The sequence below is a fragment of the Sturnira hondurensis genome, unplaced genomic scaffold (assembly GCF_014824575.4).
Source record: "Sturnira hondurensis isolate 20B ecotype Veracruz unplaced genomic scaffold, ASM1482457v3 Scaffold0018728, whole genome shotgun sequence".
Classification (NCBI taxonomy): Eukaryota; Metazoa; Chordata; class Mammalia; order Chiroptera; family Phyllostomidae; genus Sturnira; species Sturnira hondurensis.
Genome location: NW_028091359.1, coordinates 16,916,638 through 16,942,830, shown reverse-complemented (window position 1 = coordinate 16,942,830; position 26,193 = coordinate 16,916,638). Strand labels below are relative to the sequence as shown.

At 51.2% G+C, this 26,193-nt stretch overlaps 2 protein-coding genes across 3 annotated transcripts in view; both read left to right on the top strand.

Annotated features, from left to right (window-relative positions):
- SEZ6 (seizure related 6 homolog) overlaps positions 1 to 16,169 on the top strand; it is a 45,193-nt gene extending 29,024 nt beyond the window's left edge. The window contains exons 4-17 of one of the 2 annotated variants that reach the window (XM_037070085.1): positions 3,063 to 3,258; positions 7,717 to 7,902; positions 10,322 to 10,490; positions 10,621 to 10,787; positions 11,338 to 11,532; positions 11,768 to 11,906; positions 12,017 to 12,213; positions 12,830 to 13,024; positions 13,417 to 13,608; positions 13,709 to 13,906; positions 14,178 to 14,216; positions 14,463 to 14,580; positions 14,665 to 14,767; positions 14,932 to 16,169. In XM_037070085.1, the coding sequence (XP_036925980.1) occupies positions 3,063 to 3,258; positions 7,717 to 7,902; positions 10,322 to 10,490; positions 10,621 to 10,787; positions 11,338 to 11,532; positions 11,768 to 11,906; positions 12,017 to 12,213; positions 12,830 to 13,024; positions 13,417 to 13,608; positions 13,709 to 13,906; positions 14,178 to 14,216; positions 14,463 to 14,580; positions 14,665 to 14,767; positions 14,932 to 14,964 (2,127 nt within the window). In that variant the 3' untranslated portion in view covers positions 14,965 to 16,169. The remainder of the gene's footprint in view (positions 1 to 3,062; positions 3,259 to 7,716; positions 7,903 to 10,321; positions 10,491 to 10,620; positions 10,788 to 11,337; positions 11,533 to 11,767; positions 11,907 to 12,016; positions 12,214 to 12,829; positions 13,025 to 13,416; positions 13,609 to 13,708; positions 13,907 to 14,177; positions 14,217 to 14,462; positions 14,581 to 14,664; positions 14,768 to 14,931) is intronic. The other variant, XM_037070086.1, reaches the window with a different exon arrangement.
- A 3,902-nt stretch (positions 16,170 to 20,071) lies between these two features.
- PHF12 (PHD finger protein 12) overlaps positions 20,072 to 26,193 on the top strand; it is a 43,278-nt gene continuing 37,156 nt past the window's right edge. Inside the window, exons 1-2 of the mRNA XM_037069922.1 lie at positions 20,072 to 20,717; positions 21,338 to 21,519. Of these exons, the coding sequence (XP_036925817.1) occupies positions 20,652 to 20,717; positions 21,338 to 21,519 (248 nt within the window). The 5' untranslated portion in view covers positions 20,072 to 20,651. The remainder of the gene's footprint in view (positions 20,718 to 21,337; positions 21,520 to 26,193) is intronic.

The following is a 26,193-nucleotide window of genomic DNA, read 5'->3' as shown; positions in this document are numbered from 1 at the left end:
GGTCAGGAGCTGGAAGCTGGAGGTCAAAAGGGTGTTTATGGGAACTAGGAAAATGCTAAATTCATTTCTACTTCTCTGCCTTTGCTTCCTTAGTCATTTCTCAGCAGGAATTTCCTCACTCCCTCCTCCTCCTCCTCCCAGTCTTGCCTACTTAAGGCACTCGCAGACCCACCTGCTCTGTGCACTTTTCCTGAGCCTGCCACCCCTTCACTTCCCCCTAGAGGATTCCGGCTGCACGCATTCAGTGCCACTTACGGCAGAATTATATGCTGCCTGGCATCTCTCGATAATTGCAGATTCCACGTGTATGAGTCTTGTTTGCCCAACTCTAGAATCACAGAATCTCCAAGTTTGAAGGGACCTCATCCAGCCTCCGCCTGCAGCAGGAATTCCCCGAAGGATGTCAGCAGCAGATGGTCAGGCAGCCTCCACCCAAATATGCCATGGTGGAGAACTCCTCATGTGGAGAGGAGGCACTTCTGGCCCAGCACCCTCTCTTGAGCTTTCTTTTCGGCCCCAAAGACCCACCAGGTCTTTTTACCCAGTCAGGGGAGTCCTCAGGGCACATCTGTTCTTGGTATCCATGGTCTAAAGGGCCCAGAGCCTAGTACATGGCTGGGTTCAGCCTCCTCTGGCTTCTCAGCTCATGGGAATCTGGAGAGGACTGTATCTCCAGCAGCCCACACATTTCCTCTCCCCACGCATCTTCATTGAGACTGTCAGTGAAGAAGGCGTTGTGACCCAAAATGCCACCCTGGGCTTTAATAGAGAGATGGGTAGAGGACAGGTGGAGAGATCACGAAGCAAAGATCTGACTGGCCTGGCTTGGAAGGTGATGGTCCTGAGATCTGAAAAGATGACCAGTTTCACCAGGAGAAGAAGAGGGAAGGCATTTCTGGTGCAGGGTCCTGCATAGGTCAAAATACCCAGAGGGTGGCAAGTGAGGCAAGTCTGTGGCTGCAATGCAGGTATATGAGGCTGGCGAAGCCACTGAGGCCAACTGCAATGTGGGAAGTTTGGACGTTGTCATCTGAGCAATCTGAAGTCACCAACAGCATTTGGGTGAGAGAGAGGCATGATCAGAGCTGAGGATCTGAGACAGCGGGGACGTGGGAGATGAGTTGGGGTTGGGAGGTGTGGAAGCCATTCTCCAGGTGAGAAACAACAGGTGAGGGAGAGTTGAGCCAAGACTGATCGGAAGGGATAGAGAGGAGGAACCAGCTGGAATATTTGAGAGGTAAAATTGGGAGAGACTTGGTGACTCACTGGTTGCTGCTTAACTAGCCAGGTGGCTAACCCTCGAAGGCCCTGCCTCAGAGCAACATGGTAGAGACCCTGAAGATCATGTAGATCAGGCGATGCTTCCGAATCACCTGGGAGTCTCATTAAAATGCAGAGCATGATTTAATAGATCTGAGGTGGGGTCTGGGCTTCTGCATTTCTTACAAGCTCTCAGGTAATGCAGATGCTGCTGGACCACATTTTGAGTAGCAAAGGCATTTTATAAGATGGGGAAACTGAAGCTCAAAGAGTCAGAATACTTATCCAAGTGTATAGGGGTCTCAGATTTCTGGGCTCCCAATCCAGTGCTCCTGGTGCCAGGACATACTACTGTTTCCCCTCGATACAGTCTGTTGCTGTCCAATGCTCGGTTAACTGAATGTAGAAGGCATGGAGCCTAGAAGGATGCACCAGGGAATTAAGGGTTTGAGGATTGGGATGGAGGCAGAGGGACCCATGACAGCCAGAGGGAAGGACCGGAAAAAGAAGTTACTGAGAGTAGAAGGGAGAACAGAATGGTAGCTGCACGTCCAGGAGGCTTATGGTGTGAAGCCAGGCTGAGCAGTCAGCAAGGGCCAAGTTGGACAGGGCCTCCAGGGGCCACAGCAAGAAGGCTGAACCAGATACTGTGGGCTTTGTTGGCTCAACAGAGAGCCACCAGAGGATTTAAACAAAGAAGCACCATGCTCAGCAACAGGCTGGGGCTTAGGAACTGGCTGTAGTTCAGAGAATATTGATGCGGAGGGAGGAGTGGGTTAAGCCTTATAGGCAGGGAGGCCAGCCAGGGGGCTCCTGCAGAGGTCTAGGTGAGCAATAAGAGTGAGGTGCCAGGGAACTGGCAGTATGAGTGAAGAGCAGTGAATAGATTTGGGGTCCAATTCACAGAACTGAATGATTGATTGGATTGAGGGAGGAGGGTATGAGGGAGGAGACAAGATGCCAGTTTCTGACTCGGGCATGCAGGTGGATGGTGAGGTTATTCCGAGATGGGGAGCCAGGGGAGCTGCTGGTTGCAGGAGGAGGGTGACTCAGTATGAGGCAAATGGATGTAGGGTGCCTGGGAGGCATCTAACAGGGGACGTCAAGTGGAAGCTGAGCACACGGACCTGATGTCTGAGGTCTCATAATGCTAGCCAGGCCTTTGGACACCATCTAGCTCAACTCACCTATTCCATCCCCACTTTATAGATCTGGGGTCCCCAACCCCTGGGCTATGGATCAGGACTGGTAGCAGTCCGTGGCCTGTTAGGAACCAGGCTGCGCAGCAGGAGGTGAGCGGCGGGCCAGCAAGAAGAGTTTCTCCCACATTACCCACTGAGCTCCAACTCCTGTCTTGTACCCCTCCCCGCCCCTGCGAAAAAATTGTCTTCCATAAAACCAGTCCCTTGTGCCAAAAAGATTGGGGACTGCTGTTATAGACAAGAAAACTGAGCCCAGAAAAGTGAAGGGACAGGAAGCAGGAAGCAGCTGGTGTAGTTGAAAAGCTTTGAGACAGACATGCTTACAAATTTCAGTTTTGCTAATAATCTCTGTGTGACCTTGTATAATTTACTCACTCTCTCTGAACTTCAGATCTCATCTCACAAGATTACTGGGAAGGTAAAATGAGCTCCTCCTGCACTGAAGTGCCTAGCCCAGGGCCTGGGGGCTTCAATACCCAAAGGACCCTGAGGACTGGCCATGCCAGTGGCCTATGGCCTGCAGGAACCTAAGGCCAGCAGGGTTCAGTCAGCAGGGGAAAGCCTGACTGCTCTGCTTCGCTCTGTCTATTCCACCGGCAGGTCCAGAACATCAGCCTACGGGAAGGAGAGATGGTGACTGTGGAGAGCTTGGGGGGACCTGACCCGCTGCCCTTGGCCAACCAGTCTTTCCTGCTGAGGGGCCAAGTCATCCGCAGCCCCACCCACCAAGCAGCCTTGAGGTTCCAGAGCCTCCCACCACCTGCAGGGCCTGGCACCTTTCATTTCCACTACCAAGGTAAGACTGGGCAGCAGAGGGAAGAACCGGCCCAGACTAGCTGCCCTCCTGGTGCTATTGAAGTGTCGGGGTGGGGAAGAGGGAGAGGGTAATAACATACAGCACAGGTGCCTGGTGAAGCTGTGTACAACTACAGGTGAGAATTGAACATCTAACACCTTTAGAACCTTCTTCCCTACCACCCTGCAGAGAACTGGTCTTGAAGAGGGACTTACACAGGATTGAGTAACCCCCAGATGTGCCTATGGCCATTCATTCACCCAGTAAACTTTTCCTAAGCATCTGCTCTTTGCTGAGCCTGTGCTGGACACTGGCAATATCAAAATGAACCAGCCAAGTTCTTGCCCTCAAGGAGTTCAAAATCTAGGGGGAGACAGATACTTAAACAGGAAATAATGATATAAGCTCTCTCCCCAAATGCAAAGGGGTAAAGGTTGAGGGGCTTGACAATGATGATGTATGCAGAGGTGCCTAGCTACGAGCCTGGCCTTCCTGACCCTGGCCTCCTGAACATACCATAGATATGGCTCAGGCTCCAGAACACCTCTAGAAGTAGCGAAATGGCGTTGCATAATGGTAAAATCACAGACTCAGAAGTTCAGCAAATCTCTGTTTGAATCTCCTCCCCACTGGCTGTTGACCTTGCACGGATCATTTGACCTCTCTAACTCTGCTTTTCCTCTGCTGTGAGACCAAGCCACTTCACAAAGTCATAAGGATTAAGCAAAATGGTGCACCTCAAGTGCTTAGCACATGCTCCATAAAGGAAACTAGTATTAAAGAGCTGGCAGGATGGAGAAAAGAGGAGGGGCTTGGGACCATGCCCCTTTCCCATCAGCATCCACCTTGCCCTCCTTCTTACCCCCAGCATGGCCTTCTTGATCCCTTGCACTGCTACAACAGGGTAACACAGTTCAGATTTGGGAGTGCTAATAGAGAAATAATTGGTGTGAACAGCTACAGGATTGCCTTGAATTGTCACGCACCACTTCCGCAGCCCTGAGGGGGGGCTACAGCCTAGGGAGGAGGGCAGGCACTCCTCTGAAGATGTGGAAGTTTAGTACCCACTAAGGAGGATTCACTCACCCTTCCTGGCCTCACTACCCAAATTAGGGGAACAGCCTGGCATGGCAGCAGGGAATATGGCGGTGAGGCTGGCTAGGGGCTTGGCAGAGGCAAGAGGCGAGCTGAGGGAAGGGTGAAAATGTAGGCGGCCCAGACAGCCTCCCTAATGGCCCATCAATCCTAAGCAGCAGGCATAATTTCACGCCATGGTAACCTCTCTTGCTGCAAATTCCTTTGCACAAAACCCGGGACCTCCTCTCTGTTGGGCCAGAGGTGGCTGAAAGGCAGCAAGTTGAAGACCCTGAAACACAGAGCAGACCCCAAATGGGGGTGGTGTTGGGAGAGCTAGTCCAGCTCCCAGAAGCCCTCCCTCTTCAGCCCAGTTTTTGTCAATGATCAGCTCTTTCCCTAATGAGTGTAATTCCCCTAATTATAGGCTGTAATTAGCCCTGATCCCAGAGATGGGAACAGGAAGAGCATGTGCTCACACACGTGTCTCCCTGGGCTGGAGAAAAAGGGTGCCAGAAGAGGAAGTAAGGGTCCTAGTACCAACACTCCTGCTGGAGCTGTCCAACATAACATTGGAGATCACAAGCATGGGGCCCCACAAGGGCCTCACCTGCAGAACCAACTTCCAACTCCCCTCCCACAGCCTCAGGCAGGGTGAGGAGGCAGAGGGCCCTCCCAGGCATCCCCCTCCTCCCTCCTGAGCATGCCTGGCACTGGACTTGGCTCCAGAAACAGATGCCAGGGAGAAAATAGCTCAACAGATTGCAGTGGTGCAGGCACTCCGGGAATGGTCGTCATGACAACAGGATGAAGCTTGTCCTGTGGAGCTGGCACTTTACCCACTATGGAGTCTGGGGGCTGTGTCGTCTGCTCCCAGCATCCTGCTCATTTTATCCCAGGCCAATTTCCTCATCTGTGAAACAGGGGGACCTCCCTTCCCAGAGTTGTGATAAGAACTCACAGGGAAGATATAGGTACAAGTGATGAGCATGACATATGGCTCATGGCTGAGAACTTCCTGGGTGTCCCACCCTCCATGCTGGGCAAAGTGCCCTATACACTTTTGCCCATCCCAGCCTGGCCTAGAGTTTCTTCCCAGGTCATTGTGAGTGGCCACTCTGAACAACCACCCAGGTCAACCTTGCCTGCTACTCTCAGGTTTCTCAGATTCCGAAGCCCAGATCTCTACTTCACCTGGAGAAGAGGATGGGGGGGTGGGGGGATGCAAAGCAAGTGGGCTCTAGAGCCAGGAGCTTCAAGTGCCCACTCTACCACTTACTGGCTGTGCGATCAGGACAAGTCCCTCGGTCTCTCTAAACCTTAGTTTTCCCATCTGAAAATGAATTGATCAATGCTACCTTGCCTGCCTTCCTCCCAACTATATTATAGACATCAAGTAAGAAGAGTATGAAGGCATTTTAGAAGCTGGAAGGTGCGTTCCGATGTGAGGTGCTTTTATTCATGAAAATCACAAACAATAGCAGGCTGGTGCGTTCAGTATTTGCTCTGTGCTAGGCACTGCACATCTGTCCACTCACTTAACCTCTCACATAACAACATTGTATGCAATACTCTAGATAGGTGGGCAAACAAGGAAATAGGCACAGAGAAGTTAAGTAACTTGCCCAAGGTGCCACAGCAAGTGCGGGAGCCTGTGTTCAAATCCGGGCCATCTGACCCCAGAGCACACATCCTAAACTCTGCCCTGTGCTGCCTGTCAATCACAAGTGACCACTCCTTGGCCATTATCTTAAGGACCCTTTTTGGAAGGGAAAAGTAGGTATCATCCTTCCCCTTTCACAGACCTAATGACTAAGGCCAGGATAAAAAAAAAAAATCTCCCTGGTCTGGCCAGAGGCAGCTCCTTTTTCTATTTACACAAGGGCCCACAGAGGCTAGCAGAGTCCCTGCCTGGCCCTCTCTTTCCATCCACCTGGTACCGACAGTAAGGGTTGCACCCCCTACCCCAAGACCCAAGAGCAGCTCTTCAGTCTAGACAGTCCCCATCCCTCCCACCACCCCCAAGGGTCTTCAGACTCTGTAGCCCAAGCCTTCTCTTGGCTTCTCTCCTTGACCCCTCCAGGTCTTCTTCCTCACATCTCAGATCCAAGCCCTGACGCCCTACTTTTGGCTACCACCTCAGCTTGGCCCCAAGTTGGGATTGGCCAGGTTGTGTTGTAGGATTTGCTGCCACCTTTCGGATGTATTCGGTATGACAATTTCAAAAGCTACCAAGTATCCCAGGGTAACTTGTCCCCCTTCTCCCAAACTTCCCTGAAGGCATCCTCTGCTTCCCCGCCCTTGCCCCATCCTGTCTTTTAAAAAGTCCACTGCCTTTACCATCAAGCTTTTCAGTATTTCTCAATGAACACTGGGAAACTTTTACTGTCTGGCTTCAGTCTTTCCTGTTGCAATTCATATTTGTCTCCTATGGGAAAATATATCAGTATAGGGTTTTCACCATTTCAAGTGCTTTCACACTTACAAGTCTTTCAGTAACATTTTTGAAGAAGTACTATCAGCTGGATTCCAGGGATACCAAGCTGAATAAAACACTATCCTATTTTTCCTCACAATAACCCTATAGGTGGGCTGGCATTTTTTAAAAAGATTTTATTCATCTATTTTTGGAGAGAGGGGAAGGGAGGAAGAAAGAAAGGGAAGAAATATCAATGTGTGGTTATCTCTCAAGCATCCCCTACTAGGGACCTGGCCCTCAACCCAGGCATGTGCCCTGACTGGGAATCCAACCAATGACCCTTTGGTTCACAGGCCGGCACTTTAAGCCCCTGAGCCACACCAGCCAGAGCTGGACTGGCATTTTAAAACTCATTTAACAGCCCTGACTAGTGTAGCTCAGTGGATTGAGCATGGGCCTATGAACCAAAGGATCGTGGTTTGATTCCCAGTCAGGGCACATGCCTGAGTTGCAGGCCAGTTCCCAGCAGGGGACATGCAAGATGCAACCATACATTGATGTTTCTCTCCTTCTCTTCCCCTCTAAAGATAAATAAATAAAAACTTTAAAAAAATACTTTGTAGCATCTTCTTACAACCATTAAAGAAAAAAAAACTCATTTAACAAATGAAGAAACCAGGACACAAAAAGGCTAAGTAACCTGCCTAAAGTGTTAGAAAGCTTGGGCTACAACCCAAGCCTCCTAACTTCCAACTCTGCTTGCTCCACTACCCAGCCCAGGCTGCTGGAAATGTCACAGGCATCTTTTGAGGAAGTATCCGTCTCTTTTCCAGTACTGCTGATGGTTCCTCTGGCGCCAAATGACACCTCCAGGCAGGCTGAGGCAGGCCCCTTTTGCTCTGGCTATAACTCAACAACCCCCTCAACACAAACACATGCACACAACACCCATCCTCTCTCTGCAGCCTATCTCCTGAGCTGCCGCTTTCCCCGACGTCCAGTTTATGGAGCTGTGACTGTCACTAGCCTCCACCCAGGAGGCAGTGCCCGCTTCCAATGTGCCACTGGCTACCAGCTGAAGGGGGCCAGGTTCCTTACCTGTCTCAACGCCACCCAGCCCTTCTGGGATTCCCAGGAGCCTACCTGCATCGGTGAGTGGCCCCAGGGGACTCAGTAGTGCTGAACGGGGGAGTTGGTTGGGGGCTAATCTCTGCTCTCTGTTGCTACATAGTACCTTCCTAAGCTCTCCAGAAAGAAGCCAGAAAATGGCTACACACCTCAGTGGCATTCATCCAACCCACACTTAGTGAGCTCCTATTATGTGGAGGCACCATAGATACACAGAGCTGAATTAAACAAGGAGTGTGCCCTCGAAGAGACCACCCTTCCAGGAAATGGGGGAAGAAGAAAACACTTGAGTATCAACTTTCACAGCAGGAAGTAAAAAATACCAATTGGAGACTTAAAGCAACCAGGGAGGAGAAAGCAATCATTCTTAGTTGGGCATTTATAAGACTTCCTGGAGGAAGTGGCGCTGAAGTTTTGACATTTCAGTGGAAGCAACAATGTGGGCAGGGACACAGAGGCAAGGTAAAGGAGTATTTAGGGACAGAGAAGACAGCCAGGTTTGGCTGAGGCCTGAGACTTGAGAAGGCGAGAGGGGGAAGGCCTTGAATATCAGCCAAAAACTAGGGCGGGGCGCTATAGAAGTTTTTGAAGACGAGGAGGGTGGAGCTCAGAACTACTCCTCAAGAAAGCCAGTCAGGTGGTGTCTGGAAGCTGGGAGGCCAGCCAGGCAAGAGGGTTTGAACTTGGACAGTAACTTGGGGAATAAAGAGGAGGAAAGTGGTTCCAGAGACACGGATGAGAAAGGGGGAAAGCAGAAACAGACTCCCAAGTCCTGGTCATGAGTGACGGGGAGTCTGGATTGCTGCCAGGGGCTTGCTGGCAGAAGAAAGATGGAGTGCTTAGTTTGCAGTATGAAAGGCAGCTTGAGCTTTTTTCCTTTCTCCTTTTTTTAGCTTGGGCTTTTGAACCTTATTTCATTCTATACACTCTTCCCGAGTGCCAGGCACAAGCAGAGGTGAATGAGCCAGACGTGGCCTGTGCCCGCAGGGAACTGTCTAGTGAGACCAGCAACAACTCAGCACAGTCAGCGCAGACAGTGCTGTGATGGGACAAACTCAGGGTGTGATGGGGATCCAAGGGAGGAAGAGCTGCTTCAAAATGAGGAAAGAGTCAAGGAAAGCTTTCCAAGATGACATGGAAGTACTGCAAGAATGTTCTGGTGGAGCAGATTCCCGAACAGCACATGCAGAGGTGTGGCGGCATGAAGCAGCAGGCTGCAGTGAGGTGTGCCGAAAGAAGAGGGTGTATGGGGAGAGGCTGAGGCCAAGTCAAGAGTCAGGTCCATACTGGGCTTGAATGCCATCTTGTGCTTCGACTCTATCTGGAGGGTCACAGGGAACTACTGAGGAATTTAAATGTGGGATGGGGCATGACCAGATTTGAAGGGTATTCCACTCCAAGACCAAGCAAAAAGGTAGGTCTCCCCTCTCTGCAGAGAAGCAGAGAAGAAACCACAACCTCCTCCCCAAGAGGTTGATTAGGTTAAAATATTCTGCTGTGTTGAACATTTGGAGACAAAGACACTGTGTCTTGGCAGGCTGGTCTCGGAGAGCTGGCAGGATCCAAGCTGTATATCCAGGAGAGGAAAGTGCTGCCTGGAACCAGCCGTACTCCTCTTGCCTGAGACTGCTTCACCAGCCCCACTTAGGGCGGGAGTCATTGGCCAACTAAGTCAGCAGTCCTCAGTGATGGGGACAAGTGAGCCACTCTGTCTCTCCTTACAAAGAGAGGACAGCCCCAGGCCAGAGGATTCAGAGCTGGAAAGGCCAGAAAGGTTCAGCCCAGGAACAACAGGGCGGTGATGCTACTTCAGAAAGTGTTGGAGGCCATCACCTGGCTAGCAACGTCTGCTCAGTCATCTTGTCTGCCACAGATTTGGAGTTGAATGGCATGCACACCACATGTATGTCACCCCCGATCTAGTCCTACCCCCTTTTTTACATCCATTCAAGCATTTTATTCAACAACTATTGAATGCCAACTCTGTGCCTGGCCTGAAAAGACCAGCCCCTGCCCCAGGGGGCCTTAGTTAAAGGGGTGTACACAAACAATAACTGGTTTTCGGAAGTGGCATGAGGTAGAAGTAGCAGATACACCCGAGAAAGTTGGAGCCTTGGGTAGGAGGCTTTAATAAAGTCCACCTGAGGGCAGCAGAGAGGAAAAGTGACTGACCCAGGGCCACACAGCAAGGCCCTGGCACACCTACCAGTCAGGGGAGCTGCATATGAATACTCCCCGGGGTGTGAAAGGTTAGGTAGGATTCTGCAGTCCAGGCTGCCTGGAGCTGCAGGGTCACAGGGGCAAAGGACTGACCTCCAGCACTATGAAGGCAGATCCCTGTTGCCCCATGCACGGGGTTCAGAGCTGTGAAGGGCAGGAAAGCTTGTTAGGCTGCCTAGCATCCAGCCAGGGGCCCAGACCACAATTCTGCCCGTCTTCCAGCTGCCTGTGGTGGAGTGATCCGCAATGCCACCACTGGCCGCATCGTCTCTCCCGGCTTCCCGGGCAACTACAGCAACAACCTCACCTGCCACTGGCTGCTTGAGGCTCCAGAGGGCCAGCGGCTGCACTTGCACTTTGAGAAGGTTTCCCTGGCAGAGGATGACGACAGGTGAGGGGATGTCCTGGTGGGATGGGGGTGCCCAACCTGGTAACATCCTACTGGAGGAGCCATACACAAGCATGAAGTCACACCCCTTGGGTCAGCAACCAGCCACGCAGCTGTTGCTCTGCTGACCCAGGCTCATCATCCGAAATGGGGACAACGTGGAGGCCCCGCCTGTGTATGATTCCTATGAGGTGGAGTACCTGCCCATTGAGGGCCTGCTCAGCTCTGGCCGACACTTCTTTGTGGAGCTCAGCACTGACAGCAGCGGGGCAGCTGCGGGCATGGCCCTGCGCTACGAGGGTGAGCCTAATGGGGCCTAACCAGGGGTGAGGGCCTAGAGCAGGGGCTTGGGCCGAGAGTCTCTTCGCACACTGTCCCCCTCCATTCCGTCATCACTCCTTCCAGCTCAGCCCTTGCTCACCTGGCACTGAGGCCCTATCCTCTCACCCCTCCCGAGTCTAGGATTCCTACCCACCTGCAAGAGACCCCTGCCTGGATTCAGGCCCTCTGGCCCAAGTGAATGAGTTCTCTAGAGTATGAAGAACAAAAAAGACCCCAATTCTTAGGGAGGGAGAATTGCTGCTAATTCATTCATTAATTCATTCAAAACAATATTTACTGAGTGCCCTCTATGTGCTAAGTACAGAACTAGGAGCTAGAAATACAATGGTGATCAAGACAACCTCCTGAGCATAACAGGGTGCTCTGTGCTGTTCTTGTCCCCTGCTCCAAGCCCGGGCATACACTTGTAGTCAGGATGAGAAAAGCCCTGGGGAGGGAAATAGGAGAACATTTTCCCCCTGTGTTTGTCCTGTCAAGGCTGAGCTTGCCTGGGCCCTGTGGTTTACAGCTTTCCAGCAGGGCCATTGCTATGAGCCCTTTGTCAAATATGGCAACTTCAGCAGCAGCGCACCCTCCTACCCTGTGGGTACCACTGTGGAGTTCAGCTGCGACCCTGGCTACACCCTAGAGCAAGGCTCCATCATCATTGAATGTGTTGACCCCCATGACCCCCAGTGGAATGAGACGGAACCAGCCTGTCGAGGTCAGTAGGCACCAGCAGATGGGCCCACCAGGGGCAGGGAGGAAGGTGGACACCAGGGAGCTAGCAGCAGAGCCTGTGGCCCCAGTGATGTGTCGTTCAAACTTCCCCCTGAGGAATACGTGGGGACTCCCAACAACAAGTAGGCACTCCTGTGGGCAGATGGCAGCCCTAGGACATGGCCCTGGTGGGGGGGACATGGAGGGGACGTTCCTCCTGGGCCTCCCCTGCCTTCCAGCTGTGTGCAGCGGGGAGATCACAGACTCAGCTGGTGTGGTGCTCTCCCCCAACTGGCCGGAGCCCTACGGCCGTGGGCAAGACTGCATCTGGGGAGTGCATGTGGAGGAGGACAAGCGCATCATGCTGGACATCCGAGTGTAAGTGTTCAATGGGCTAGGCCAAGCCAGCTTCAAGCAATGGAGTCACCTCTTGCCCAGCCCATCCTGGGGTCCCTGGGCCCAACCTCACTGACAGCCCTCCTCCACAGACTGCGCATAGGCCCTGGCGATGTACTTACCTTCTATGATGGGGATGACCTGACAGCCCGAGTCCTGGGCCAGTACTCCGGGCCCCGAGGCCACTTCAAGCTCTTTACCTCCATGGCCGATGTCACCATCCAGTTCCAGTCAGACCCAGGGACCTCAGTGCTGGGCTACCAGCAGGGCTTCGTCATCCACTTCTTTGGTGAGCCTGCCCCTGCCCCCACCCCAATGCCTGAGGGAGAAGAGATTCCAAAAGGCAGACCCCAAACTCAGCAAATCAAAGAGGCCAGGCCAAGGAGGAACCTGAGTGCTCTTATCTGACAATGAAAAGCTGGAAACACTCCGGGTATCACCAAAGCCAGTCTTGTTCTCCATCATNCGGGGGGGGGGGGGAGGGGGGGGAGAAAGGGAGGCTTCTGTTGCAGCAAGGGGGACTTGGTAGGCAGCAGGAAGAACTTCATAACAAAAATAGGAAACTAAGGAAAGGAATTTTGTTATACAGTACCTTTCAGATAACCTTCAACAGAAGTGCCAATTTTCCCCACTTTACCGGGCCCCCCTCTCAGCACTGAGAAACTAGCCAACATGTCTTTGGAAATAAAGTTAAAAGCCTAGATGATAATCTGGGAATCTAGGAGACAGTCATATCAGGGGCAAGCAAGGAGGGGCCCTTGTATGGGGAGAATAAATCACTGAGCCCGCCCCGGCCAGGCCCAGAACAAATTGGCAAGAGCTAAACTTCCTGAGGGGGAGGGAGGCTAGCACAGTCACTTTGGCATTGGCTGAGGGTCTGCATCTTGCCACCCCCATGCCCCTAGAGGTGCCTCGCAATGACACATGTCCAGAGCTGCCCGAGATCCCCAATGGCTGGAAGAGTCCGTCACAGCCTGAGCTGGTACATGGCACTGTCGTCACTTACCAGTGCTACCCTGGCTACCAGGTGGTGGGATCCAGTGTCCTTATGTGCCAGTGGGACCTGACCTGGAGTGAGGACCTGCCCTTCTGCCAGAGGGGTGAGTGTTCCTGTTCCCCTATTCCCGTTGCCAACGCAACCTACAAGCCTCTTTCTTGGATTATGAACCAGCTGTTATAAACTGGTATCCTTGAAGTTCCTTCACCTGTCATAACATCAGTTTTCTCATCTGTGAAATGGGGAAATACCCCTCCAAAGGGTCACCTGCCAAGTACTCCAAGTGTTTTGTTCCTGGTAGATGGCCAGTGTTTGTTGACTCCCATGGGTTGGAAGGGGACAAATGAGGAGATACACCAGCAAAATGGTAGTCACAGAAAACCAGAGGGTAAAGCTATACGGCACAAGGATGCTGGCTGCCTGGAACAAAGCCTGGGTGGACTGACTTTTGAGTTCTCCTTGAGCTACTTCTTCTTCATCACTCCCTATCCATAGTGACTTCTTGCCATGACCCTGGGGACGTGGAGCACAGCCGACGCCTCGTATCTAGCCCCAAGTTTCCCGTGGGGGCCACTGTGCAGTATATCTGTGACCAGGGTTTTGTGTTGACGGGTAGTGCTGTCCTCACCTGCCATGACCGCCAAGCCAGCAGCCCCAAGTGGAGTGACCGGGTCCCCAAATGTCTCTGTAAGTGTCAAATGGGCCGAGGGGAAGGCTCCGGTAGGAGATAAAGAATGCTGCCTCTGGAAACTGGGGGCACCTTCACTGGGCTCTGTCTGCTTTGCAGTGGAACAGTTCAAGCCATGCCATGGTCTCAGCGCCCCAGAGAATGGTGCCTGCAGTCCTGAAAAGCGGCTACACCCAGCAGGGGCTACTGTCCACTTCTCATGTGCCCCTGGCTATGTGCTGAAGGGCCAGGCTAGCATCAAATGTGTACCCGGGCACCCCTCGCATTGGAGTGACCCCCCGCCCATCTGTAGGGCTGGTGAGTGCTCTGCCACCCCTAAACCTCTGCCTGGCCCACAGGACTGCTCTGGCAAAGATGTCAAATGTTGAGAACCAGAAGCCCCTGCCCACACCCACTTCATGTTACACTTGGTCTCCCCAGTCTCTGCCAGATTTTTCTGAGCTGGTGACACCAAGACAAATGTGGGCTCTCCTTGGACAAATCTGTCCCACGACCAGCCCACTCCCTGCCTTAGTGGTTTGACCTGTTGGGCTTACCCACTGCCCTTGGCCCTCCCCTCTTGTTCCAGCCTCTCTGGATGGGTTCTACAGCGGCCGCAGCCTGGATGGTGAGCCCCCACTCATGAGGGCCAGGGAAGTAGTCTCTTCCGCTTGTTCTCACAGCTCCCAGGCCATGGGTTCCTCAAAGAGGGAGGGTAGAGAAAGAGAGACGTCTGGGATGAGCAGGGGAAAAAGCCCTTTCCCTGCCCCCAGCCAACTAGAAGCAGCTGGTGGCTGGATGCCCCTGGGAAGAGGTGAGAGGCTGAAGGCTGTGACAGGGACCTCTGCCCCAATCCCACCCTCTGTGTTTTCAGTTGCCAAGGCACCTGCCACCTCCAGCACCCTGGATGCTGCCCACATCGCAGCTGCCATCTTCCTGCCACTGGTGGCGATGGCACTCTTGGTGGGAGGTGTGTACCTCTACTTCTCCAGGTGAGCCTGGCTTCTCTTCCTATCCCCCACACCTGACTCACTCCTGCCTAGCACTCCGGACTCACAGGCTTTTCTGTCCCACAGGCTCCAGGGGAAAAGCCCCCTGCAGCTGTCCCGAACACAACCCCGCCCCTATGACCGAATCACCGTGGAGTCAGCATTTGACAATCCAACTTACGAGACTGGAGTAAGTACCCATGCTGGCCTTGAGACCCTATCCAGGACCCAATCCTGTGCTCCCTTTGGGAGGTACCCCTGAGGGCCCTATCAAGCACTCTCACTTTTTTCATTTTCCTTGGGGAGGTGGATTATGGGCTGGCAAACTTTATACAAGTTTCCAACTCCCAGCAGTCTCTTTCCTTTGCAGGAGATGAGAGAATATGAAGTATCCATTTAGGCGGGGAAAACCAGCTCAGCCCTGCATCACAGCCCAGCAGCAAAGCTCCCAGCTGTCCCTCCACCTCCTGTACATACCACCTGGGAAGAGATGCCACTAATCCCTCAAGAAGTTGTGCCCTTCCCTGCCTGCAGTGCCCCCCAGGGCCTATTTTCTTGGTACCACTGATCACTTAGGGCCCCTCCTTGTATTCAAGTCAGGGGGCATCTGCCTCTGGGCAGAACACAGCTGGAGCATATGCATCAAGAACGAGCATTCTCCTGACCCTCCTTCACGCCCTGTGCCTCCATCCTGGAATTCACAGGCAGAATGGGAACACCTTTCTCCATGTGACCACCATCCAGCCCTGGCATGTAGTACCTGGCAGCAGGGCTAACTTGATGGTGGTGGAAACCCTGTCAGGGTGCTCCTCACGGGGCCATCAACACTGGCCAAAACTGCCCTCGATAGTGACCTCTGGGTAGTCCTGACATGCCAACCTCGGCCCCTGGAGGAAGTCTCTAGTCCATCTCCAGGGCCCCAAGAATGGACAGTTCTGTTCTTGTCCCTTGCCAGTGGAGGCAATAATTCTAAGGGATCCAAGGGGTTTAGGGACCCTACCCAAGCTCAGGTTGGGCTTCCCTTGGTACTCATGCTCACACCAAAGCAGGAAACCCCACTGCTCCCCTACACCCTGAGAAGGAGAAAGACCTCCTTCTGATTGCCAGTCTGGCTATTACAAACATCCTCTTTCCCACTAGTCCCTCCTTTAATCCCAATCATTTGCCAGACTTCCCCTCCTCACCACTGTTTGGGATAAGGGGAGTGGGCGTTCCCATTCTGTAGAGGAGCAGAGGTCTAAGGGTCAAGGAATTTGGCACGAAACAGGGCATCAGAGAGGCCCAGGAGCTGGCTACAGGTCACTTTGTACATGTAATGTCTTATATGGGATCTGGTCTCCAGCCAGAGAACAATCTTCTTTTTCTGTTGTTTCCTTATTAAAATGGTGTTTTTGAAAAAAACAAGCACTGGCCAGGTGGGTGGTACTTTCTTTAAGGGAAGAGAGGTGGGAGATAAATGGGATGTGGACATCAAGACCATGAGGCACGCTGGACACACCAACTAACTAGTAATCCCCAGATTTTATAAAAAACCAGTTACAGATGTTATAGAAATCACTGTCCCAACAAGCTCAGTACAATAGATGGCAGTGAAATGTGAGGTCCAAATGGCTAGTGCCACAGGAGTGTGGGAGCCCAGGAATCCAACTGCTCATCCACCTCAATGCCTCACTTTCCCCTCTTCGCTAAGTCCAGAACTATAGGATGGCAAACTCCCAAGGCTCTTCTTTTTTTTAAATATTTTATTTATTTATCTTTAGAAGGGAAGGAGAGAGGAAGAGAAATATCAATGTATGGTTGCCTCTTGTGCGTCCCCTGTTGGGAAATGGCCTGCAACCCAGGCATGTGCCCTGACTGGGAATTGCACCACGATCCTTTGGTTCATGGGCCCATGCTCAATCCACTGAGCTATACCAGCCAGGGCCCAAGGCTCTTCTTAATGTCATTGTATGGCTGACAAAGCCCAGGAAGCCTGGCACATCTCTTCTTCCTTTTCTTTCCCAACTAACAAGACTTAGGGAATTGAAATAAGAATCAAAGACAACCCCCTAAACATGATACTCTAGTCTATCTTGGCCTCAGAGAACATTCCAAGTGTCAGGAGCACGGACAATGAAGTTTAAGGGCTTGGCTTTTACTTCAGTAAAAGCCCTATTTGTGGACTCCAAAAAGAGGTGGCTGTGTGGGATCTGCTTAAGTTTGCCAAGTCTGGTCCCTCCCAGACCCATGTCCGTTCTCTATGGCCCCAAGCACCTCCTGAGAGGAAAGTGTTTGGCCAGCTTTGGTTCCCAGCATGCACATCCATATATAGAGAGTGCTCTTTATGGCTGTCCTCCAGAGTATGAGCAAAAAATAAGCAACAGGGAATTATGGGAACTCAGAAGCCAAAAGACTAAATCCCTGAAGGAAATAACAACAGCAACCAGCACCTTCCGCTCCTACAGTCTTCCAGCAGGTAGGTCTTAACCACTCATGGCTGTCTACCTCTTGGCTCTAGCACAGGCCACCTTGAAGGATGAAGAAGTTCTAGTTCAGCCCTGGCTGGTGTAGCTCAGTGGATTGATTGAGCACGGTCCTGAGAAGCAAAGGGTTGTTGGTTCAATTCCCAGTCAGGGCACATGCCTGGGTAGGAGGCCAGGTCCCCAGTAGGGGACACATGAGAGGCAACTACACATTGATGTTTCTCTCCTCCTCTTTCTCCGTCCCTTCCCCTCTCTCTAAAAATAAATTAAATACTTTTTTTAAAAAAGAAGCTCTAGTTCAGGCAGAGTGCAGTGCCTAGGTTAGCCACAAGAGGTCACTTCTTAAGGCATCTGTATACCACCTGCTCTCTCCCCTCAATCCTCCTAGAATAGCCAGGGCTGGAGCTCTCCAAGGTGGCACCAACTCCTGACCCCACTAGGCTGACCTCACCCTCCAAGTTCAGAGGTGTGTGGAGGGATTAGTTCTCCTGGCACTTGTCAACAGAGCCAAGTATTAATTCCCTCATTAGCCCACAGCCTGCCCCCATGGCTTATTTAGCCCCATAATGCCTTCAGGCTGTCACAGCAACACAGCTGAGCCCGGAGCGGTCAGAAGGAAGCCAGTAAGGGGGGGCATACAAGGCTCTGACTTCTGAAGACATGAAATACAGCCCCAGAAAAGATTAAGTCTGGCCACTTCCATACCTCTACCTCAGCAGTCCCCATGCTGAGGGCCACATCTCTGGACCACAGCCACTACAATTTCATGTTTGCTGAGGATGGCAGAGAGCAGAGAGAACCCCCTCCAAACCCAACAATAATGCCCATGACCTTACAATTCTTCCCAGGCACCAAGAGGATAATCAGAAACCAAAGACCATACTCTGCTATAACTACCTATCTAACTCATCCCCCAACTTCCCTATTTTGACAGGGGTGGTTCAGTGGGTTGGGCATCATCCTGCAAACCAAAAGGCCACCGATTTGATTACTGGTCAGAATACAATCTGGAGTCCTGGCTGGCGTAGCTCAGTGGATTGAGCGCGGGCCTGCGAACCAGACGATCGCGGTTCGATTCCCAGTCAGGGCACATGCCTGGGTTGCAAACCGGATCCTTGCAGGCTAACTACNCTAACTCATCCCCCAACTTCCCTATTTTGACAGGGGTGGTTCAGTGGGTTGGGCATCATCCTGCAAACCAAAAGGCCACCGATTTGATTACTGGTCAGAATACAATCTGGGGTTGCAGGCCAGGTCCCCAGTTGGGGGTGTGCAAGAGACAACTGAGATCAATATTTCTGCTGCACATCCATGTTTCTCTCCCTCTTTTTCCCTCTCTTCCCCTCTCCTAAAGATAAATAAATAAATAAACATTTTTAAAAAATTAGTAACAGCAACTCCTCACAAGCAGTTTAGACATTGTTGTGGCCTGGGAAACAAGAAATGTGCTTAGCTCTGGCTGATGTGGCTCAGTGGATTGAGCATCGGCCTGTAAACCAAAAGGTCACCGGGTTGATTCCCAGTCAGGACACCTGCCTGGGTTGGGGCCAGGTCTCCAGTTGGGGTCGGGAGATGTTTCTCTCCCTCTCTTCCTCTCCCTCTAAAAATAAATAAATAAAATATTTTTAAAAAGAAAGCAAAGTAAGAAATCTCTTATTTAAAAAAAGGAAATGTGTTTAATTTGTAGGTCTTCCAAAAATTGAATTAAGGAAATCACTATTCTCCTCTGTGCCCCTGGAAATATTGGTAATAATACAGGAGGTCTTTAAGCCCTTAACAGTTTTACCTTTCTGAGAATCCTAAGTATACCTTAACATCAAAAGTGAGCAGGACACCGCTACGTGCTGTAACAATGCCATGTAAGCGCCTAGTGTCAAGCATAACGATGCCATTCCCTTTTTCGCTGCATCTACAGTCAAGCAGACACAACTGGCCATTTCTGAAAGCGATACCAAGGGAAGGGGCGGGCGCCACGGAGGTAGCATGAAGGCCCTCCCAGAACTCAAGGTTTGGCCTCAGGCTACAAATCCTAATATACAGCACTGCAGCTCTCAAATCCCTTCCTATCCGGCAAATCACTCTTGTCCGAGGCCGATGCCAGCCTACCGTACACTGCTTCGCACGCACAGGGAACTACAGCTCCCACAATCCTCCAGACCCATTGCAATTCTTCCTCCCAGGGTGCAGTGCGCTCCCGTTAGCCCTTTGGATCCTTTGAGCTGAGCTTTGCAAACTGGGAGTTGAAGTCCACTGTAGACAGGTAGCTGGGCGTTGTCAACATAGTAAACTCTGCTTTTGGCTTCCTCTTGAAGAGCAGTGACAGTGGTCAAAAGAGGATAGTAATATGCAGGCGAAACTCTCCATAGTGTCATCACTACGCAAGGCAGAGATGTTGAAACTAAAATGAACTGTTGGGAAAGGGAGGGAAGTAGGAACAGCAGCCATCCTACCCGACACCAAAAGCATCGATTTCTGTTGCGAGTGCTTTTCTTTTCTCTTTACCAATATGGCGCCTGCTCCAAACACACCTGACGCTGGAACCAAATAGTCCAACAGGACATCCCTAGGAGTATTGCTGTCACTGACAGCGTACCAGCTCCAGTCAACACCACATTTTAATCCTTCCTGTTCATGCCCGAGGACTCCAAGGACGTGGTAGCCTATATCCCATTACCAAAATGGCGAAAGGAGAAGCATTCTTCTTAGGGTATGCAGGTGACAATACGCTTGCGCAAGAGCGGGTTGTATTGTAGGGCGGGAGAGGACCAGCTTCAACACGCCTGCGCAGGAACAGTATTTCTGGTATATACACAAACACCAATGGAAGAGTACCCCTGTCCTTGCGGCTGCGCTGTGACCCTTACGAGCTCTACCGGGCGCCTGCGCACCACCTCAGGTCCTGCCCCTTTATCTCAGTACGCTGGCGCACAGCAGAAAGGCCAGGGCTTCGGCGCTTCAGACGAATGCCAGCGCGGCTGCGCGCTGGGGGGTACCCTCTCACTGCGGCTGCGCAGGAGCCCGGCGGCCGGCTGTCACTGCGGTTGCGCGCGGCGAGCGGCGATCCCCGGGCGCCTGCGCGGGTGGCTTTGCGGGCGCTCGCGGTAAGTTTGCGCCAAGTGCGCGGCAGCCGGGACGCAGACGGCGGCGGCGGCGAGAGGCGGAGCCCGGGGACCACCCCCCCATCACCCTCCCCGCAGTCACCTCACGTACCACAACCTCACCTAACCTCTCACCCCCCTTCCGAACCCCTCAACCCCGGGATGGCAGCGCCCGCCAGTCTTCCCTGCCGGACCAGCGGTCGCCAGCGCCGGCTCTAGCTTGTGGGACTAGGCCCCACCGAGGCCTGACCCCGGGAGCCGGGACCCACCGTGCAGTCAGCCGCCGGGCCGGGGCTGAGGGGCCGCTCCCCCCTCACAGCCCGTAGGGAGGACGCTGCCGTCCCGGGGACTGGGGGCCGGGGGGTGGGGGGGAGCCAGGGCGAGGAAGTCGGGACCTGTGTTGAGAAAAAAGAAGGGGGGCCGGGGTCAGGAGCGCCCCCTCCTCCCGCTTCCCCCCCTCCCCCAGGGGTTGGGGGGGCCCGAGCAGAAAGCACCCAGCCCGGGAGGTGGATGAATGTGGGAGAAAATGGAGACCAAGACGATCGTGTACGACTTGGACACGTCAGGGGGGCTGATGGAGGTAAGAGTAGCCCTCCTCATCCCCTTCCCCCAACGCCAGGAGGGAACCTCCGCCCTCCGCTCCACAAAGCCGGTCCTAAGCTCGCAGCGCAAGAGGGCCGGGGGAGGGGGATTCTTTCTCACCCAGACTCTCCCATCTTTGCAATTTGGGGGGGCCGAGTTGGCCTCCGAGGACGTTTGCATTAGTTTCACCTACCCGCCGCCCTCGATTTGCTCTCCTGAGGCACCAACCCACTCCATCTCGTTGCACCGGCGAGCCTCCCCACCCCCTTTTTGTTGGCCCCTTTGTGCTTCCCCCAGCACGTCCGGGTACCGGGCTTCAGGCCTCTCCCGAGCCTGGCTTTGGAGTCCCCCACTGTCCATACAAGGAAGTGGCGAGCAGGGAACCGCGCACCCTCTCCCCATCCCCCTACCCTGATTCTCCCCTTTTGGAAGAAGCTGTTCTTGGTGTTGTGCTGTAGGAACACTGTTAGGGTGGGCTCCCCTTGGTTCCGGGGGCTGAGATTCTGGGAGCAACCTGGACGGGAGGAAGAAGGACAAAAGCGGGGAGAAGGGTGGGTGACGGAGAAGGCGCGCCGGGATCTCCGAGTGTGCACACACGCCGTTTGTATGTGTGTGCAGCAAATCCAAGCTCTGCTGGCTCCCCCCAAGACGGACGAGGCAGAAAAGCGAAGTCGGAAGCCTGAGAAGGAACCCCGGAGAAGCGGCAGGGCCACCAACCACGACAGCTGCGATAGCTGCAAAGAAGGTGGTGATCTTCTATGCTGTGACCATTGCCCTGCCGCCTTCCATCTCCAGTGCTGGTAAGGTTTGCGGGCCCCTTTGGAGCCCTTTGGTGAAACCTTGTCGGCACATTCCTTCACCCAGCCTTCCCCTGTCTGCCAAAATAACGGGCGCTCACAGCCGCTAGCCGACTTTCTGTAGCCATAGGGTGAGCGCCTCCCCGCCCCCAGGTGTCTGCCGGGATCTGGCCATTGCGATGGGGAGGAGCAGCAATGGGTCCGAACCCCGATGTGGGGATTGGGAAGACTAAGGAGAGCCCCATCTGAGGCTGGAAGTCGCTAGGGAGACAGGACTGAGCCGTCAGGGCATGGCCCGCGGTGGCGGGGGAGGAAGGGGAGGAGCTCTGGGCCCTGTGCCGCTTTCCAACCCGCGCGCCGGCCGCCTTCAGGCTCCGGCCGGGCTGGGCTCTCCTGGGGTGGGTGCGCAGAACCTTCAGCCTTCGGAGCTGCCCTGGTCCGCGCCCCAGGGACTGGCGCCCGGACTCTTGTGGCTGTAGAAGAAATCATGGAGGGTGTCTCTCGAGTCTGCTTCTTTCACTGCCTCTCTGTTTACAATATGGCGACCTGCCTTTAAATTATATTTTTATTCTCAGCGCCATTTTGGCTGCATATATGATTTGCAATCGTCTCCCGGGAAACTGTGGGGGTAGCCCTGGAGTGCTTTCTGCAGAAGCTTCTCGGATGCCGGGAGACTGGGATCTCGCTGCTTTGGTCTCCATTCTCTGCCACCTCCTGCCCCGTGTTGCCTCTCGGAGCTGCCTCTCTCATCTCTCCCCACCCTGTGCTGCCGCCTCTTAGGAAATCGGGCCGGGTTAGACAATTAAAATTGCCCTTGGGCACCGTTTTCACTTATCCGCTCTGGATCGGTGAGCCTTTCGCTGCAAAATTCCTTCCTGCTGGGGCTGGATTGAATGCAGTGGCTCTGCGAGGGCATTTTTAAGGAGAGGAGAGCTGGAAAGCCATGGGCTTTTTTTTTATCACCTCCTCTTACTGAACGAGAGGGGAGGGGAGACATGGACGAGAGAGGGAGGGACCTGAGACAGGGACGAGAGAGGTTGATGGCCCCGATGCTTGATCCTCCTCAGCAGCTCAGCCCTGAACAATTGGTCAAGAAGAGTTTATACTCCAGCTTCTGCCAGGAGGTACTACTTCTACCCTCCACAAAAATCCCACATCTGCACAGAGTCCAGATTGTGTCTCCTTCTTCTATCTTTCAGCAACAGTTGACTGGTGGGGTGAGAGTGTTTGTGAAAGGAGAAGGGCTGCAGAGAGCAGGAAGGGGCAGTTGGTTCTTTCCCACCTGTTTTTTCCGTGTTGTCTTTTTTAGCCCTTTGTTTAAAAAATTAAAAGGTGAGGTTTTCCTTAAGCACTCTACCCAGGTTCATTCAAATTCTGTCTCTCCGTTTGTGGAATAGTGCCTACTGTATATTTGTACTAATTACGGGTTTTGGAACACTTATTAAACAGATGATTGATACTGGGCAAATTAAGTCTGTGGTCAGAAGTTATGTAGGAAGCTCTGGTTACCATTCCCAAGATACTTTTGCCCAGGAGGGCACCCATGTTGGCTTGTGATGTTGCAGGGACAAAAATTACTATCCTGGAGGAAGCTTTGCTGCTGGCTTTAAAATTTTTATTATAAAATGACTAATACCAGCAGGAGGGTCTGTGGATTTTATCCTTTGCTTTCTATAAGGTGTAATTTACCTGGCAGGAAAAAATCTCTGCCAGTTTCCTGTGCTGTTCTTGAGAATGGAAGTAGTTTGTACCTGAATATGTTGAGTTTCTCACCACTTATTTCCAGTTGCTTACATTTTTAAATTGTGCTTATGTGCTACATATACCAGGACTGAATTGTAGATTGCTTGATTTTAAATATAGGTTAATGTTTTACCTATATTTGGTTACTAACAGTAACATTCGGTTAGTGTTAAGAATAGTGGTCCCATATTGAGTGATAGTTTTGTAGTGATAATTCTGTATTGTTTTTAGCCTCATTTGTTTAATAAAGCTGAAAATGTTCATTAGAAATTTCAGGCCTGGAAAAAGGGTACTATTTTGCCTAACAGTGGGCTTTTAAACTCTAAAATCTAATCTCTGAATCTTTTAATTAGATGAATCTAAGTCTTGTCAAGTTGTACAATTAGCAATTTCTGTTTTAGCTGGAGGAGAGAGGGAGGGACTATTTTTTCTTTTTTTATTTTTTAAGCTGTTGGTGAGATTCAGTCTTGCCCAGACTCTGCATTTCATTGAATCCTTTTTATAAGCCCATGAATGGGAACTGGTAATCAGAGATTTTCGAATCCTAGTAAATGAGGCAGGGCTTGTTTCACATTTCCAGTTCCCTCTTTGAAGATGCCGGTACTGAATGTACCATTAACTTATCTGAGTTATTATATAAGTCACAAAACATTCTAGATACTGATACAAAGGCAGGAAGCCTTCTTTCAAGTGTAGCTTATCCCACTTTCCTGCCTCCTACTCTACGCTCTTTCCAGCACAAGTGAAGTACTTCATTAACCATCTCAACCAGAGTGGCTAAGTCAAGCAGTTAATCGTCTCAGAGAATTTTGATTTCTGAGTGTGCTCATGTTAATTTGTCCTATTACTGCTTTCTCGTACCATGTGGGAGTGAGGTTAGAAAGTATGTCTGTATTTTCTCTTGCTTCCCTTCTTAACTAGCTAAGACTGGATTATTTAGATAAGCATAGTGTCATAATTTTCCTCATACATAGAATGTACAAGAGTGAAGACGGAATTTTACGAGCCCTGGAAGTCATAACTGCAGTGCTGCTGTGGGTCGCCATTCAAAGCTCTGAGAGAGAGTCCTTTTTCAGTCGCTCGTGTGCCTTGCCAGCTTGCCTCACAGGGAACCAGATCCAGTAAAATGTTCCAGAGGTGATTCTAGGCAAACCTCCCAGGTTTGGTGACATCCACGACTACAGGGGTGTTTTCTAAGATCAACTACTGGAGGAAACGACTGGACAAATAAGCTTTTTAATTGTCTTGTCTTTTTTCAGGAGTGAGTGTTTTATATGATGTGCTTTATATATTGGGAGACCTCTTCCCAGTTAGACTGGGGGGTCCTATTTCTGGATTTTCTGTAATGAGCTGGGCGAGGAAATGAATTTTCCTGTGCTCAGTACCATTACCTCACAAGAGAATTAAACTTGAGCTAATGATGTTTTCATATTTGTTTAAGTGATAGTGTAATCATTTTATCCAAGTTTAACTGGTTATTGATTACTCAGAGTGGTAGCAGGGGTTACTAAACCTGCCCCTGAAGAATTGGAAAAAGATGTTTTTAAATATTCCGTGGTGAACTCGAATGTTACTACGATTGTCATGCCATAGGTTGAGCTTTCTCAAAATACTGGTCTTCATGGACTGGTCTCTTAAAAAAATCAGGTAAAGCCGTGGCTGGTGAGGCTCAGCTGGTTAGAGCATCATCCTGTACATCAAAAGGTTGCGGGTTTGATTCTGGTCAGGGCACATGGTAATCAATTTTTTAAAAAATTTGAATAACTGGTAGTGTTCTAGTTGCTGCTGACCCTGTGTTCTTGAGATGGATAGAATCGTTCTCACTGATTAAGTAGGCATGATAGGGCATTGATAATGAGGCTGACTAGAAACTGGATGGTTTCCTCTGATTGCTTTCTCATGGCATTTTGCTCCAGACGGAGGGACCCGAATGGCCTGATTGAGAAGTGTGTCTACCTCAGCAGACCTCAGCATGGTTGCTTCCCGTCAGACAGATTTCTGTAGCATTTGCCTCCGCATGTTATATTTGGAATTGTTGGCCAGCTTTCCTCTCACTGGTGTTGGCAGCAAGATCCAAAATGAGGTTTTCGAAGAATCAGAGTAAAAAGGTCTCTGTGCACAGGCAAAACTAAGCTCATCTTGGAGTTTTGCATATTTAATTTTCAGTGAGTCATAACAAGAAAGGTTTCACACATGGAGTAGAAAAACTGCCTCGCAGAAAATCTTTGCTGTGTAAACTTTTAAGGAGGTGGTTTTTCAGATTTTGTTGTGTTTAGCTCCTCATTGGAATAGTGTCAGGCAAGTGATGAATTAAAGTAGATTTATGTTAACATTATCTTATGAATTTTTTGTTTCTGACATTGGAAGTGCTTAGAAGCCTGGCACTAAAGAACTGGACGTGGCAGAGTTACCTCACCCTGCCCTCTCTAGTAAAGTGATTGAACAATAAGCCTAATTTTGTTTTGTTTTTATGAGGTTTTATGTATTTACTTTCGCATTTGCCCTGTTGCATTGGAAGCTGGGTTTGTAATATTGTTAAGGGTCCACTCAAACGGGAAGGGTTCAGTACCCTTCCACTTTAATTCACCTTCACGTGCATGATTTGTAAACCTAAAGTGGGGTTCACTGGCTAATTCTTGTGGTATCAGCGCTTTAATGCAAGGATAAAGAATAATCACTGTTTAAAATGTAAGAATAATATTTGGTATAAGTTACTCCTCACAAAATACTGTGACCCAAATGGGTTTGATTGAGAAAGGAGGCATGACTCTTCCTCTTTCTCCTTCCCTCCCCTTCTCTCTGAAAATAGTAAGTAAAATCTAAAAAAAAAAAAAAAAGAGGTAGATAGTGAGAGAAAGGAAGTATAAAAATTATTAGAAGTGAAAAAGGAGGTAATGCTCCTCAAAGTAACAGTTTTTGTTAAGGCAGGGACTT